The sequence below is a fragment of the Poecilia reticulata genome, chromosome 11, assembly GCF_904066995.2.
Source record: "Poecilia reticulata chromosome 11, P_reticulata-male-v2, whole genome shotgun sequence".
NCBI lineage: Eukaryota > Metazoa > Chordata > Actinopteri > Cyprinodontiformes > Poeciliidae > Poecilia > Poecilia reticulata.
Window position 1 is genome coordinate 25110891 of NC_088840.1, and position 15215 is coordinate 25126105.

General features: G+C 38.8%; 2 protein-coding genes across 8 annotated transcripts in view; one reads left to right on the forward strand and one right to left on the reverse strand.

The window, feature by feature from the left end:
* LOC103472844 (uncharacterized) overlaps positions 1-10087 on the forward strand; it is a 44884-nt gene extending 34797 nt beyond the window's left edge. For 6 of the 7 annotated variants that reach the window (XM_008422683.3, XM_008422685.3, XM_008422686.3 and 3 more), the window contains 7 exons: positions 3345-3563; positions 4001-4135; positions 6926-7081; positions 7186-7358; positions 7829-7963; positions 8734-8865; positions 8987-10087. In XM_008422683.3, coding sequence (XP_008420905.1) covers positions 3345-3563; positions 4001-4135; positions 6926-7081; positions 7186-7358; positions 7829-7963; positions 8734-8865; positions 8987-9217 — 1181 coding nt within the window. In that variant the 3' untranslated portion in view covers positions 9218-10087. Of the gene's footprint in view, positions 1-1391; positions 1463-3344; positions 3564-4000; positions 4136-6925; positions 7082-7185; positions 7359-7828; positions 7964-8733; positions 8866-8986 lie in introns of those variants that run through there. The other variant, XM_081612807.1, reaches the window with a different exon arrangement.
* A 1419-nt stretch (positions 10088-11506) lies between these two features.
* Positions 11507-15215, reverse strand: part of LOC103472845 (chloride channel protein 1-like) — a 39238-nt gene continuing 35529 nt past the window's right edge. Inside the window, exon 24 of the mRNA XM_008422691.3 lies at positions 11507-14425. Coding sequence (XP_008420913.2) covers positions 13904-14425 — 522 coding nt within the window. The 3' untranslated portion in view covers positions 11507-13903. The remainder of the gene's footprint in view (positions 14426-15215) is intronic.

The following is a 15215-nucleotide window of genomic DNA, read 5'->3' on the forward strand; positions in this document are numbered from 1 at the left end:
TACTAGTTAGAATATGTATTATTCAAATTATTTAGTGTTTATTTAGCACCATCTTACAACAAATGTTTGTTGTAGTTGGACTGTAACAAACTGTAACTAAATATGTCAGTAAATTTATTCCAAACAAATAAACCTAATCGAATCTCAACTTAATCTGATCGATTCATTGTCTTGGCTAGTTAATAAAGTTACTTTTGCTAAAGAGGTAATGAGATAAATTTATACCATCACAGAAGAGGGAGAAGGACAAAGCACAGAGGATATGGAAATTTAGCTGCAAATCTAGGCCGTAATTATGTTTCAACAATTAAATTCAGCATTTTGTTTCTTATGGCTTCATCAACATTTTTTGATTCTTGACTTGATGAAGATCTAAGTATGCTTAAAATGTTGTGAAAAATGTAGCGATCAAGCCAGCGCCTTTCATTAACATATGTTTGGAAACAGTCCTGCATCTTCATGTGCATGATGTGACAACTTTCCCTTCTTTCTACCACTAACAGCACCAACACCACTGAACATAAGTTGTGTTTTTTTAGCTATAAGACTATCCACCATTTGCAACATAATGCTGTAAAGAGTTAATGCAATACCACAAGTAATGATGCAAATCATAATTTCACAGAAAGTGTTTGCTTTTCTTCATGTTTCTTTCTTTGACAGTAATTGGTTTTGAATTAAGTTATTATTTTATGCTTTGCGAATTCACAGTCCCTATTTTACATTATTTTCATTGTGTTATGTCTATTTGAAAAAACTCTGTGGGAGTCTAAAGCTAAAACTTTACTACTTGATGGGACTTGAAGAAAACATTTTCAACAAGCCTGTTCAATTTTAAACTTTTATTTTGAAGGGTTTGAGACACTTTATGTTTTACTGAACTAAACACAAAGTGTTTTACATAAGAAAAACATAAACAGGATACATATAAGCTGTAATCAGTTCATAGGATTCCCCAAATCAACCTCAATCTCAGGTTTGAGTTTCCAAACATTCAGGTTTAAAACCAGCTGAATTCAATCACCAGCCATCGTTGCTGTGAATTTCTCAGTATAAACATTTCCTGCTTAACTGTTATTTCCCTATTTAGCATCTTTTAACAACTACTACATATGCCACCTCAATCTCAGGTTTGAGATTGAGGTTGAGGTTGTTTTATAGAGTGCTTGGTAGACCAAATAACCGTCTGACACACACAAAGAAAGCACATAAATGATCTCTTAACCCCAGCAACAAATGTCAGATTTTATAAATCCAGCCTTGCTTCAATAGACGACTTCATTCTTGACCAGGAGGAGGAAAAGGAGCTTGGAACCAACATGACCGCCCCTGTGGGTGCCCCTTCCTATATCACTTCCTACTTTTCTCCTCTCTCTCATTGATATCAACAGCTGACGTCAATGACACATGTCAGAGTCATTGATGGAAATCCAATCAGGTCTTTGATTTCAAAGAAACTAAAGTAAGTGATATAACTTACTTTAAGTGCTTACTGAAGCATCACCACAGGCGTGTTGGGGAATGTAGTGTACTGTAATGTGGCAGTGCTGGTGTTAAATATTTGTGAAGTCGCTGCAGTGTTGTACTACCAGTGGTTGGTTCTTCTTCTTCTGTGACGTTTCTTGTGCTCTTTGCTTCCGACTGTAGCGCTCTGTGCTTGGCATTGTGTAGCATCTTCTAGTGTTTGTAACAAAAGACAATTGTTATGTCTAGTGTATTTGAAAGAAATGTGTTGGATTTGCTTCACAGTGCATAGAATCATTTGAATTGCCAAGACCCCCCAACACCCTCCCTCATCCTTCATCCCCATTTACTCCATTCCTGTTTCCACCCCCAATTAGGCTCCGCAGTAAGAGTTTGATTTTCAAATGAGATTGGCGGCTCTTTTTGTCTTTGGGGACAGTTGTGTCTATTTATAGCTCAGCCTGAAACCTGCCCCGTGGACCTGGGGAGTCATTTCCAAAGCTCTGTCTCTGTTTATTCATGCCTGCTTGATTTTAATTACTTTTTTTCTATCAATCAGCCACTCTGCACCCATTTGATTTAAAGAATATGCCCCTAGTTTAAATCCAGTATTTGCATCTTAATTGGACAAAGATTTAAGAGGGAATCATTATTCTCCTTAAGAAAGCAAAATATGGACCTAAAATTTGATGAGAATATTTTCTGGGGGTTTATTGGAATGATGAATTTATCACCACATACAGAAATGTTGGAGCTGCACCAGCTTTATTAAATAGGCCTCTCCTTAGGTCAAGTTACATTAAGGATAGTTACTATTTAGGCAATCATTACATGGTTCTATTTTATGTAATCAGTGAACAGTGCACCATTTTTAAGAAACTGAACATCTATTCACACTGTAAAATGTTAGTAATTTTTGGGTTTCCACTGACAAAAGAAAACATATGAATTCAGCAAATGCAATTGGTGTTCATCTTAATGCAGAGAAACAAATTTTAAACATGTTCAACTCAGTTAAATTTAACAAGATTTAACTAAATTAGTTCAGTTTGACTGACTCAAACGAGTCTACATTAAAACTTCAAAGTTTACAAAATGCAGAAAGCTTAATAAGAGTTGTCCAATTTATTAACATTTTAATCATTTTATTTAAAAAAAAGTGAGATTCATAAAAAAAAAAATCCATAAAAAAATCTTAGATAATGTGTATCTATCTCATCCTGAGAAAGTACAAAGTGACAGAGGACAGGAACGGTTCTCTGTAAGAAAGGAGACGCCTCCACCACATCCAGGCTTTTATAAGCGGACATATGCGCTGACAGAATTGAGTTTGCTAGTATGTTGTTGGTCAAACTGCAATATTACTCAAGCAATTCCCCATGTGACAGTCGCAGTGGCAGTGCATCTGAGCAGGGCATTCAAGTCACAGCTGCTCCTGCCTTTTACTGAGCTGCTTTAACTTTTGTTGGCATGAAAAGGAAGTGAATTAAGCTATTCTACTTTTATTTTTAAAAACGAGGTGACTTACTGGTGCAGAGTGAGTGTATTTTTGTTCTAAGCAAAGTAGGTGCTCGGTTTTACTGATCATCTCACACCTTGTCACTTGAGTTCATGCATTACAGTACATTTAATGCCTCACTGACATCTTCTGTCATAGTCTCTAGGATTAAAAAGATCCACTACATTACAGTTTCTCATCCTCATTCTACCTCCTCCCCATGCCTCAGTTGGAGGTGTAGTTTTTTTTTTCAGAGGGCCAGAAGATGTTTTGACAGTTTGTGTGTGTGTGTGTGTGTGTGTGTGTGTGTGTGTGTGTCTGGTGTGTTTGTCTCTGTCTACGTGTGTCTGTTGCTGGCTTGCCACCCTCAAACTTGCTGTAGGTGTGACACGGTCAATGAAGGACAAAGTGACCAAGCCCACTGCCATGGCCCAGGGTCGGGTTGCCCACATGATTGAGTGGCAGAGCTGGGGCAAACCATCGACGGGGACGATCGGGGGCGCAGGGCGTGCCAACCTGCAGCGGGAAAAGGAGAGGAGGATGGAAAACGATGCTTACAGCGACCTCAGTGACGGCGAGAAGGAGGCTCGCTTTGCAGCAGGTAAACACCTGGGCTTTAATTTATACAATATACAATGTCTAGAAACAAGTGATTGTGTTATATTGACTATATTCAAGACCAGCTGTTTATATGGTTTACCAATATACTGGTGAAATAAGTTATTCTGGTTGATTAGGCTTACATTTACTTGTTTTCAACAAATCTTGATTTCCCATTTGGAGTAAACACTCCCCTCCATATTCTCCTTCACTGCTCTCAAAGCTGCCTGATTCTCCATGTTAATGACTGCTGTTACTTCTGTTGCTTTAATTACAAATTAACACCTGTATGCACCAGCAAAGCAGGGTCTGAGATTCTTATTAGGCTCTCCAGCCATTATTAGTAAGATAAGGCATCATACTGTTGCATGTTACACTTTCTAACATGAGCCCTGCTGCCTCTCAGCTTGTACTGATGGCTCTCTGTCCCCTCCTCAGGTATTATGCAGCAGTTTGCAATCTCTGAGGCGACTCTGTTTGGCTGGATGGATGGTGACAGCATGGGAGCTGGCTCGAACCAGGGCAGCGTCGCTCACCTGAGTGAGGTCAACCAGGAGAGTATTACCAGCAGAGGTAAATGAGCTTTAAAGCTCTGAATGTTTCTTCTACCTAAGTGGTAATACACAGTGAATGTCTTGGCAATAAGTTCATGATGTTTGCAAAGTGAGCCGTTTCAAAACCCTTCTGAATGTCATGCCATAAAACCCCTCACATAGCAACCCAAGCAGATCTCCAGGTTTGGTCTGCTGGTTTCACTGCTGTACAATGGCTTCTGGAAAAGAAAAGTGTTTTGTTGTTGGCTAATCATCCAGAAATCACTTGCTGCATTCTTCTTGGTTGTGCAAGAGGCTCCACTTCTGCTTTTCAAAGATGTACAGTTGTGTAATTGCTCATCTGTTTACAGTCATTTTGACATGAGAGTGTAATGTTGACAAATATTTACTTCATGCAAAGCTTTAAATATAATAATCAGAAAATATATTTAACATCAGTAGTTTTAGCCTGGGCTACACAGTGGTGCAGTTGGTAGAGTTGCCTTGCAGCAAGAAGGTTCTGGGTTCGATTCCCGGCCCCGGTCTTTCTGCATGGAGTTTGCATGTTCTCCCTGTGCATGGTGGGTTTTCTCCAGGTACTCCGGTTTCCTCCCACAGTCCAAAAACATGACTGTCAGGTTAATTGGCCTCTCCAAATTGTCCCTAGGTGTGTGTGTGTGTGTGCATGGTTGTTTGTCCTGTATGTCTCTGTGTTGCCCTGCGACAGACTGGCGACCTGTCCAGGGTGACCCCGCCTCTCGCCCGAAATGTTAGCTGGAGAGGCACCAGCAACCCTCCTGACCCCACTAAAGGACAAGGGTGTAAAGAAAATGGATGGATGGATGGATGGATAGTTTTAGCCTTAATAGAAGCTATTGGAAATGCTGATTTATGAAGAGAGAGTGTATTTAGTTACCAAGAGGATTCTTGGTCTAAAATGACAACAAGCTCATCAGTTGCTTTTAGTTTCCTAAGGCAGTCAGTTTGGAACTGTGTTCAAATCCAGCTGGTCTTAGCGTACAACATGATGAAGAGTCATTCGCTGCCTCTACCCATACAGCTGCTGACTGCATTGGAGCTCTTGGCCACAGGGACATTTCAGATGAAGTTCACAGGCAGTTTAAATCTTTGGCATTTAAGCCAGAGGCGAGCCATGCCCGCTGTGTGTGAGGGAATTAACCATAGGCATGCCTTTGTCAAATTTTCATCTTGGCAGTTTAACAGACCAAGATTAAGGTTTAAACTGTAGCAGGAGTTGATTTGCCTGATCTAATTACAGCTGTCGACTGCACACTGCTACAAAGGCACCATCACAGTATGAATTTATTTAAGTTAACAGAAAAACCTGAGCCAATGTACAGGGAAAGTATGATGTGTGACTTTTTGTAAAGAGTTCTTGATTCATCACAATTTGCTTATTGCAGTAAACATCATCCTTGGGAATAAAAACGGGTATTTTGTAAGATGGTCCTTTTCCTAATAAGCAAATATTTAATGATCCTAATATTATTATTACTGCTGAACATCAAGCCTGTGCTCCCCCAGATGCCACATGTCTTTGTGACATTATTGCTACTAGCCTGACCTTTTGCTGATAATAATGCTTAAAATCTGTTTGGTACTGTAATAAGTGAATAAGTAAGAGCTATGCACTTTATTGCTGTTGTCAAAAACATAAAGGTTTGATTAGGTTCATCTTTCTTCATTTCTACTATTTGCATATTTAGATGGAATTGTGTCAAATTTCTCAATTAAAGTCTACATTTAGGAAATCCCTGCAAGTCTTTATACTTAAGGCCGCTAGAATCTGAGCATAACAGATTTTATGCTCCTACAGCGAGCAAAGCAAAATGGTTTTAAATATCTCTTATGTAGTCATATGTCTTTGGTGTCACATTACATTTCTGAATGTGAGAGTTGAAAACTAAAAAGGAGCCCCGTCAGTCACACTTTTAGCCAAAAGTCAAGTACTTTTGGAGGTCAGCCACATTGCTGCACATTTCTGGATTTCACTCCTGCAGGGCACTTAGTCAGGAACTTCCAAATGACAAATCCGGATGACAGCCTGTCATTTCTGAAACATCAGATGGGGTTTAACATGTGCTCTGTGAGAGAACTGACTTAGAAATCTAAAGGACAGTGAGAATGACACAAATAATTGAAGAGCGTTCTTTATACTTGTTTTTAAACTAAAAACTGATGGACTCAAGCTAAAAGGCACTGCTGTGATTTAGCTCCACCCTAAGACATTAATGAACCAGGAAAAAGTGGATGGTTTACAAAACCCTACTTAATATCAAAGAGACTACCATTACATAACTGCAATAAAGATAATTAAAACAAGGAGTTCTATGACAACTACTAGCTACTCCAAAATAATCTGTAATGAATTTGCAACTCTAACCATGACTTTTTATGCCAAGTGCCACTGTGAAAGGAATAAATGTCATTTCTCACTGGTGTTTAGCAGTGTAGAACTTTGTCTAAGCCCTGCGGGACCCTGTAGGTTAGCACAAGGACTTAGCTCTGCAGCTTTGCTTTCATTAACGCCACCATATGGGGCTCTGCAAGGCTTCATTTAGCATAAAACATCAACACACATGTGTACGGCACATAAACACAGCAACCGTTACAACTTTATTGGACAGAGGAGATGGGTTTCCACAATGTCCACGTGTTTGCTGTATAACAAACATGTTTATAGGTCAATAACACTCCTATTAAAGTCAATGTGAGTAAATCTCGTCAATAAATGAAATTGCTTCTCCTCTTCTGAACAGTCTTTTTGTTTATACCTCACATCTCCGTGTTTCTGTGCATCTTTGAACAGACCAGGTGCTCCATCACTCCTCTGCAGATGTCTGGCCTCACACCTACGTCTCACAGGGCCTGTACTGCCTGTCTTCCTCTGATGCTTGGGACCCAATCACCAGCCAGCCCTCGGGCGTGGTTTCACCTGCCGCGGGCTCCTACATCATGGCCGCCGGTAAGGATTAATTACCCTCTTAAAACCTTTTGTACTAAATTAGTCTCCAAGCGCATGTATGGTTGCGTGCGCACAAGGTATTAGGCATTTTGCGGGTGTTGCAGGTGGTGGTAGTGCAGCAGGAGGTACCCCTGGAGATGGGTATGAGGGCACGGTTGGCAGTTACCTTCAGCAGCACCATGCTCAACTTGCACTGCAGCAACAAAGTCAACTCCAGCAGCTACAACAGCTTCATCACTACCAGCAGCAACAGTTTCTGCAGTACCAACAACAACAGGTGTGAAGTGCACACTTTAATAAGATGATTTATATTTCTTTAAAATGCAAGGGATCACAAAAGCAAATTTGTACACATAAGAAAAATCCTGCAGTTATGGGTCAATTCAAGCAAAACTTAATAGCATGATTTTATTGCTTTTATTTCTAACAGAAACAGCAAATATTATTCTGATTATTCTTCTAGTTGTAGCCTGTTCTGCTGCTACAGAACCAGAACCAAACATGGAGAAGCAACATTCAGCATAATGATAACTGGAACCGTGATCAATAAACTTGTTATATGCAGTATTTGCGTGATGATTTTGATGAACGTATCTGACAAAATGTAATGTCTGCAGCTGGTTTATTATGTTTTTTATGAGGGAAAGCACTTTGAACTGCCTTATTGTGGAAATGTGCTACACAAATAAAGTTAACTTGACTTGGGCTGTCTTCTGCTTGTCCCTTTGCTTTCGTTCGTTTCTCCAGTCTTTGGAGCACAGGATACACAGTGGCTCCCCTTCCCTCCAAGCCACTCCGAACAGCACCATCCACAGCCTCGGTCCTCCCACTCACCCCCGGCTAGCGGACCTGTGGGGGGCTGCGCAGGTGGAGGCCCATCAGGTATGCGTTTGCCTGCTGACTCAAAATGAACAGATTATATTTGCAAAATAGGTGATGGTTTAATAAGTCTTGACAGAACAGGTTTGACAGAGAACAAGGTCACAAGGGTGTTTGAAGCACATGCAGTCACAAGCATACAAATCTGTCTTTAGTCACTATAAGGCTGAGACGTCACGGCCATCACTACCAACCTGTTACGTGTTACAGAGGTTTATGTTTTGTTTCACTGCATCAAAGGTAAATAGAGTATGTACTACTAATTTTTTTGTCTTATTGGTTTGGGTTTTTTATATCAGCAGGCCTATTTAGCACACAACTGTAGTGCAGTGAGTGATGAACTGCCAGAGGTGTCTTCCAGGTAGGAGACAGGATGAAGGTCTGCATGGCGAACTCCCAAAGGTCTGCATGGCAGCTTGCAGTGGATTTGATAAATTTTGTGGAACGGTCCTGGGTAAATCATCCTGGCCTCGGTGATGGCATGTCTAAAAGTCTGCAAGGTTACGACTCGAGGCATTTGGATTCAGCATCTGCACCTCTTGCATCCACTAAAGTCTTGTTTAACCCCGATGCCCTGCATAGGAAAGCCAAGCTGGGTTGCGACAGGAAACTGCTTGCCCCTCTTCCCCACTTACTCTGTTGCATATTCTTGCCTTTCTTTGGGGTTTTAAATCGAAGTACATACATACCTGTTAAACATGACAACTAAGTTGTTACCACTTTGAAACAAAACGTTGAAATTCAATGGAATCAGTAACCTCATCTGGTTTCAGGTGGAGATCGTTGGCCAGCTGAGTGCGCAGATGCTCGACATGGTTGGAGGGGTTGTAGAGACGGTCGGGGAGGAACCGGAGCCTGAATCCGAAGGGATGCTGGAGCAACATGAAGAGGAAGAACTGACAAGGGTTCGCTGAAACTTTTTCTTTCCTTAAAACCTTTAGTCAAATGTTTGTGCCACAAGAGCAGGTAAAATGTTAATAAATGTGATTACATGGCATTATAAATGACCTTGATTACATTTTACAGGTAGAGGAGATAACGCTGACCTTAGAGCCAGAGCCATGCTCTTTAACACCATCCCCGCTGAGGGAGGAAGCCCCAACGACAAGAGGTTCAAGCCCAGGAACACCAGCGCAGCCTGCAGAACCCATTCCAGAGAGGATACCTTTCGATGTCACCCCTTGCGTCGTCCAATCGCTCGAAGAGAAAGACGAGGAGGCGGAGGAGGGCTCCATTGTCGTCGTTTCAACAAACTGAGTCACACGGCCACAAAAAGACTAAGACTTCAATAATTAATCAAGCTTCTACCCCACCCCTTCCTTCCTTCTCCCAAATATTTACCTTTCTAAACCCGAGTAAACGCTACTTCAGCTGGAAACGTTGGATGTAATGTATACAAACTAGATGCCATCAACCCCCAGCCTCCCAGTTTAGCATCAAAAAAGTGGACCTGAACAAGACTATGAACAAGTAATATTAAAGGACGGGAGGGACAAGAAGTCTTACCCTGCTGGAACACAGAAACTGAAGATATAATGAATAACTAATGTTTGGACCAACCCGACTGATGAGCCAGGACTGGAAACCAAATAGGGGATAAAAGGATGGATGCAAAACTCCCCAAAACAGAGAGACAAAAGTGAGAGATGAATAAAAGGGCAAATAAATAAAATAAAATAAAAACATCTGTGCAATACAATAATTATGGATAGAAAAATGGGTTGTTAAATAATTCAGAGTGTTTGGTTCCTGTTCCTTGGAGCAACAGAAGTCTCAGAGAGACTGTTGGAGAGCTGTTTGGTTTGCTAATTGATGCATTTTGGTTGGACTGCATTCCTGCTTAATGCAGAGTGGAAACTCAAACCTCAGAGCAACCTGGGGCGTGCACTTTGAGTTATTTGCAAACACACCATCTGACCACAACCAAAAAATGCATGCTTTTTAACAGTGACCTAGCCCTAACAGTATAACGCAGTATACAAGTAATAATATAACAAATTGTTTTTTACAATAAAAGGGAAAAAAACAATAAACTGATATGTATCTGTATGAATGTAAGACTGTATGTATGCGTGTATGAATGTAGCTGCTTTGTGTGTAAAATATATATTCTGGGAAACAAACTCATATCAGCGCTGGTTATTTTAAGTATGTTCTGCATGATGAAAAAAACATTCAGGTTAGTAGTTCAGTGTATTTTAGATTCATATAATATTTCAGTAGGTTATATGGTATCTAAGCTTCAGCTGTAATTGCAGCTTCATATCAGACTAAGGAAAAACATCAGGGATTTGTTTGTATCAATGAAATATTTCTTAACAACCAACTACTTTTACTATAAAATAATCGCACTCTGAAAAGTGACAAAATTTTAATAGTGATGCTATTGCTGAATATTATGATGATATTATGAAATATTGATCATTGGACTTGCTACTTTCATTATGACGTCCTCTCTATTCCTTGTTGGCTACTAAAAGTACACACGTCATATTCACGTTGCAAGGATAACTGCTATATATGATAAACTGTGCAACTCTAAAATCTATCAAACCTTATAGTGGGCAGCTGTGATACTGTAAACAAAAGGATAATTTAAATGTGTACCAATTGTCTCTGTAGAGATAATGCAAAATCTACATTTTTTGGTTTTGTCTGCTTTCCAATTAATTTCTGAGGAGTAAAATGAATAATAAAGCAGATCCTTATTAGCGCCACAGAAAAAATGTGAAACGGTTCCACTCAGCACATTTGCCTCATTCATTAACCTAAATATTTTTCTTGCTTCGTAAAGGCAGTAAAGTCCTTGTCTGGTCGATAATTTTGAATGCTTTAGCTTTGCAAAATCCATATAGATTCATGCTAAATTATCTACTTAAAAATGGTTTCTGAATTTCTTTACATGTGACAGAATTTACTTTAAAACTATGGATCCATGAACGTTAACATAAAGTGAAGAAAAAGCCAGAGCAACATGTTGCTTTCATTTCATTCTTACTCTCCAGCGATCAACACCCTGAAGCCCCTAATTGCTCTCATACTCATCCGCCCTCTTCTTGTCCTCATGTTGCTCCGAGATCTTATCCTGTGAGCTGCTCTAAAGCTCAACTACAGAAGTGACACTTAGATAATGACATGGAAATAGGGAATATAAAATGGTAAAATTCACCAACTCATTTCCAATAAAGTGAAAGATAAAAAGACTTTTAATAAGGAGAGATCTGTTATGTGGCACTTATTGTGGCTCAGTCATAAATTGAAGAGCCTGGACAACCTTTAGAAGTGTCCACAGAAAGTAAGATATATTTAAAAATGTCATTAAAAAAGCCCACTTAATGTACATGGGAGGAAATGCATTAATTCACATTGTTCATTTATGATTTTACTTTAGACTTTGTGGGATTACTGTGATGCAGTACCTTATCTAACATTTATTTTTGTTTCTCTGCAACAAACATTTTGAACTTGAACATTCACCTGCAGATTGCTACAAAGCAAATGGTATTTATGAAGGATACTAAAAAGGCGCCTTATTTTCAACATGCATTCTTCAACACTACTTCGTATTTATTTTTGCTTGATTAAAACAGTGAAGTTACACAACTTCAACCGTTAAAAATGTGTTAGTTCTTTACACTGGAGTCATGGATATCATAGCATTGACAGTTTTCTGTATGAAACAAATATGTGGAAAAGGTTTTATAAGGTAGAAAGTGGTTACAGAGTTACAATATATGCTCAGGTACCATATTAAAAATTAAATGCATTTGTGATGGTAGTTTCTAAAATAACATTTGTGTTCGCTTTTAAATTTTTGAGACTGGCGTTGTTTGAGGGCATCAAAAACCTGACTTGACCCCACTTTGATTAGCTGTTAGCTTTAGCGTACGGGAGCTAAATAATCTCAAATCATACATACAAAATTAAGATGCTAAATCAGTTATTACCCGTTTCTGGCTTTAAAACCATACATCACTTTAATAGCACTCATTTTCTGTTGTAAGCAGTAACTCAAGGTGGCAAGAACAAGAAAAAAATGTTTTAGTCATGCAGGCAGTTAACATTCAGTGAAGGCAAAATAAATTCCAAATCTACATTCAAATAAAGCTTTATTAATCTACTATTTTGCAGTTATATGAACATCTGGAAAACATTTGAATCTACAGAAACACCAAAAAATAAATAAGTTAATAAATAAATATTATTACCCCAGATAAACAGATGATACAAGACTTATACAGACTGAACACCTGTTTAAGATACAGATACATTTTTTATTTGAACATAAAAGTTGCTTAAAAAAAAAAAGATAAATTTAAAGACTTTTAGAACAGCACCTGAGGACTAACTTTGGGTTAAGAGAACTTAATAGTGCAAGCGTATAAGATGAAATCTGGAAATGGTGCATCATAAGGACAGATGCATTTCAGTAAAAATTGCATTAGTAAGCAGACAATAAAATTCAGAACCTTGCTGGTAGCTGGAGTGTGGTTTGATGTGTAAGTTATTCTTTTCGCATACCTTTTATGACTATCTGTGAATGAAATGACTTTGTTATATGAAGGAGTCCTCTAAGGTGCTAACTTTAGTTAGAACATGCACCCAGCTTTCAATGTGCAGATAAACAGACTTTCAGTAACAGAAAACTGTAGATTTCAAACACAGATCAGCATTTGAGAGGAAACATAAAACCTTCTATTCCTGATGCAAGACACATTTCTGTGCGACCCTTAACTTCCAGCCTCTGAATTAATTCATCCTGACTGTTCATCCTTTAAATATTGAAATTAAATTAAATTTAAATACTAATTTAGAAGATTCCCATCTGGAATCGTCAACATTTTCAGATGTCTGAATCTCTATCATGTGTAGAAGTTATACAACAAGTTATACAACAAACTGTCAGCTGTCATTTACTGTCATAGATACTAACCATCACTTTGCTGAAGATGCCATAGATGGGTATTTGTTCTGTCCGATTTGATTCTCATAAATATTCTCCTGTAAATTATTCAAAGAAGCTGCGAGTCATTCTGGGACGTGGCTTTGTAAAAAAAAAAAAAAAAAACCCAAACGGAATCTTTGTTAGAGAGGTTTTGGTGTTGTCAGTCGCCTTTAGCTGCTTCATTTGTCAACTTAGCCACGGAGAAATGAGCTCTGGGGCTGCTTCCACAAGGTCAGCACAGAGGTCGTTGTGGGGCTTTGGCCAGTCTTCCATGGTGGACTGAGCAGCTTCATTACTGAGCTGCTATCCAAAAGGTTTGTGCCAAATTAACTTCACCTGTTCTGATGTCATTTTAAAAACTAAGACAAGAACAATCAGGTAATTTGGCACTACAGGAACCTTTCTCTGGAGCACCGATGGTTTTTGCCAGGCAATATTTTGCTAATTTTTCAACAAAGTTGCTAACAATAAATAGATAAAAGTGCAGCCTCATTTTGGTTGGGAAACAAATTAATCAAATTAACTAATAAAAATATAAAAGCAGCATGGGATGCATTTACTTATTTTTTCATGTTTTCCATGGAATTCTTAACGAAAAGCAAAACATTTCCAACAAACAGGTTATGGTGAACGTTATGTCAAAATTTTCTATGCTGCTTTGGATCTAAAACAATCATAAACATAATTTTAAGTCTCATTTCCTATTTTCAACCAATGAAATATGCTATAAGTTCTGGTTAAGCTGGTGTAAAGGAGGTATGTAAATTGAAAGCAAAAGGGGGAAAGGATTGATCCCTGAGGTACAACACCACTGCATCGTGTTTAGAAGTGATGGCAAAGGTTTTGCTGGAGAACTAAATCTCTAAACCACAAAGAATTTGTAGCAGTGTGATAAAGAGAGGTACATAAAGTGCCCAAATACCAGGATGATAAGTTAAGAAAGGGAAAAAAAAAATCTTTAAATACAAATTTCCAGTATAAAAAATATTCTTTGTAAGCTAAATCATTGGCTCATCATCACTGTCTTCTACCACCTGAAGGAGTCTCTGTGAAGGCCTCAGGGTGGGGAGAGGGCTGGAGGAAGAAGGAGATGGAGGAGGGGTTGTGGAAGGAGGGGCAGGAGGAGGAGTGGAAGGTGGAGGGAGGGTGAGATCGCTGTTGTAACGGTAACTTCTACTTCCTGAGCCACTTGTTGAAGTGCTGCTGCTGCGGCGGATGCTACTGCTACACTCCTCTACTTCCTTCGGTACACCCTCAATCCATACCTCCGTTTCATGCTCATGGTGATTATGATGATGATGATTATTATGGGGTTGGTTGTGGTCAGGGGTTAAAGAGAGGGGAGGCTCTGGGGTAATTTGAGACAACGGCGGAGAGGCTGCAGTGGGAGATGAAGGAGCGCTGGAAGAAGAGGGTGGAGGTTTAGGGACAGATTTGTGTTTGCTGATGTCACGAAAGCTGGCCAAAGGGGGCCGGAGCCGGACACCGGAGCGCGTGGAGCCTTCGATGGCCTTCTGGAGCTGAGGAAGCAAAGAAAGGGAAACAGAATTGGAAATAAAAGAAAAAGAATGAAGAAAATAGGATTTATAAGACGACACAGAAGAAAAAAATCATTTAGAAAATTATGGAAATCAAAGCCAGTCATTAACAAACACAATACTATTGAAGTCAATAATTTTACACAGTTTAAGAGACTTTTATGTCTAAAGCAATTGGAAAAAGCATTTGCATTTTGGCTTCATAGTCAAAGAAATGCAACAGAATTACTTAAAGCTATTCTACAAGGCATCAGCTTGACCACTGTGTCAACATTTAAACACATAGAGCAAAAATATTTTTGCTCTATGTGTTTTATGTGTTATTGTACCATACAATATTTATATTGTACTACATGAAAGAGTACAGGCTTTATACACAGTCCAGTTTCACATGCAAATAATATATATATATGTATATACACAGTAAAAATGCCAGTGTTGAATTAACACCCAAAAGTGTCTATATGTGTCCAAGTCAGCAGGTGTTAAATTCAACAATACAGAGTGTCACATTAACATTTCAACGGTATTAGTGTTAAAATATATTAAAAGTAACATCAGTGCAGTGTTGATCACAAAACATAATGTGGTGTTAAAAAAGTAAATAATTGACCCACAAGGTGCCAATATCAATTAAATCCAGTGGAAAATATTCAAAACAATACACAGAAATGGAAAGTTTAACTTTTCTTAAACCCATTTCAGTATTATAGACCAATGTTAATTTAACAAAAAAATGGGTGTCAATCTTTTAACACTTTCAAAAGTGTTA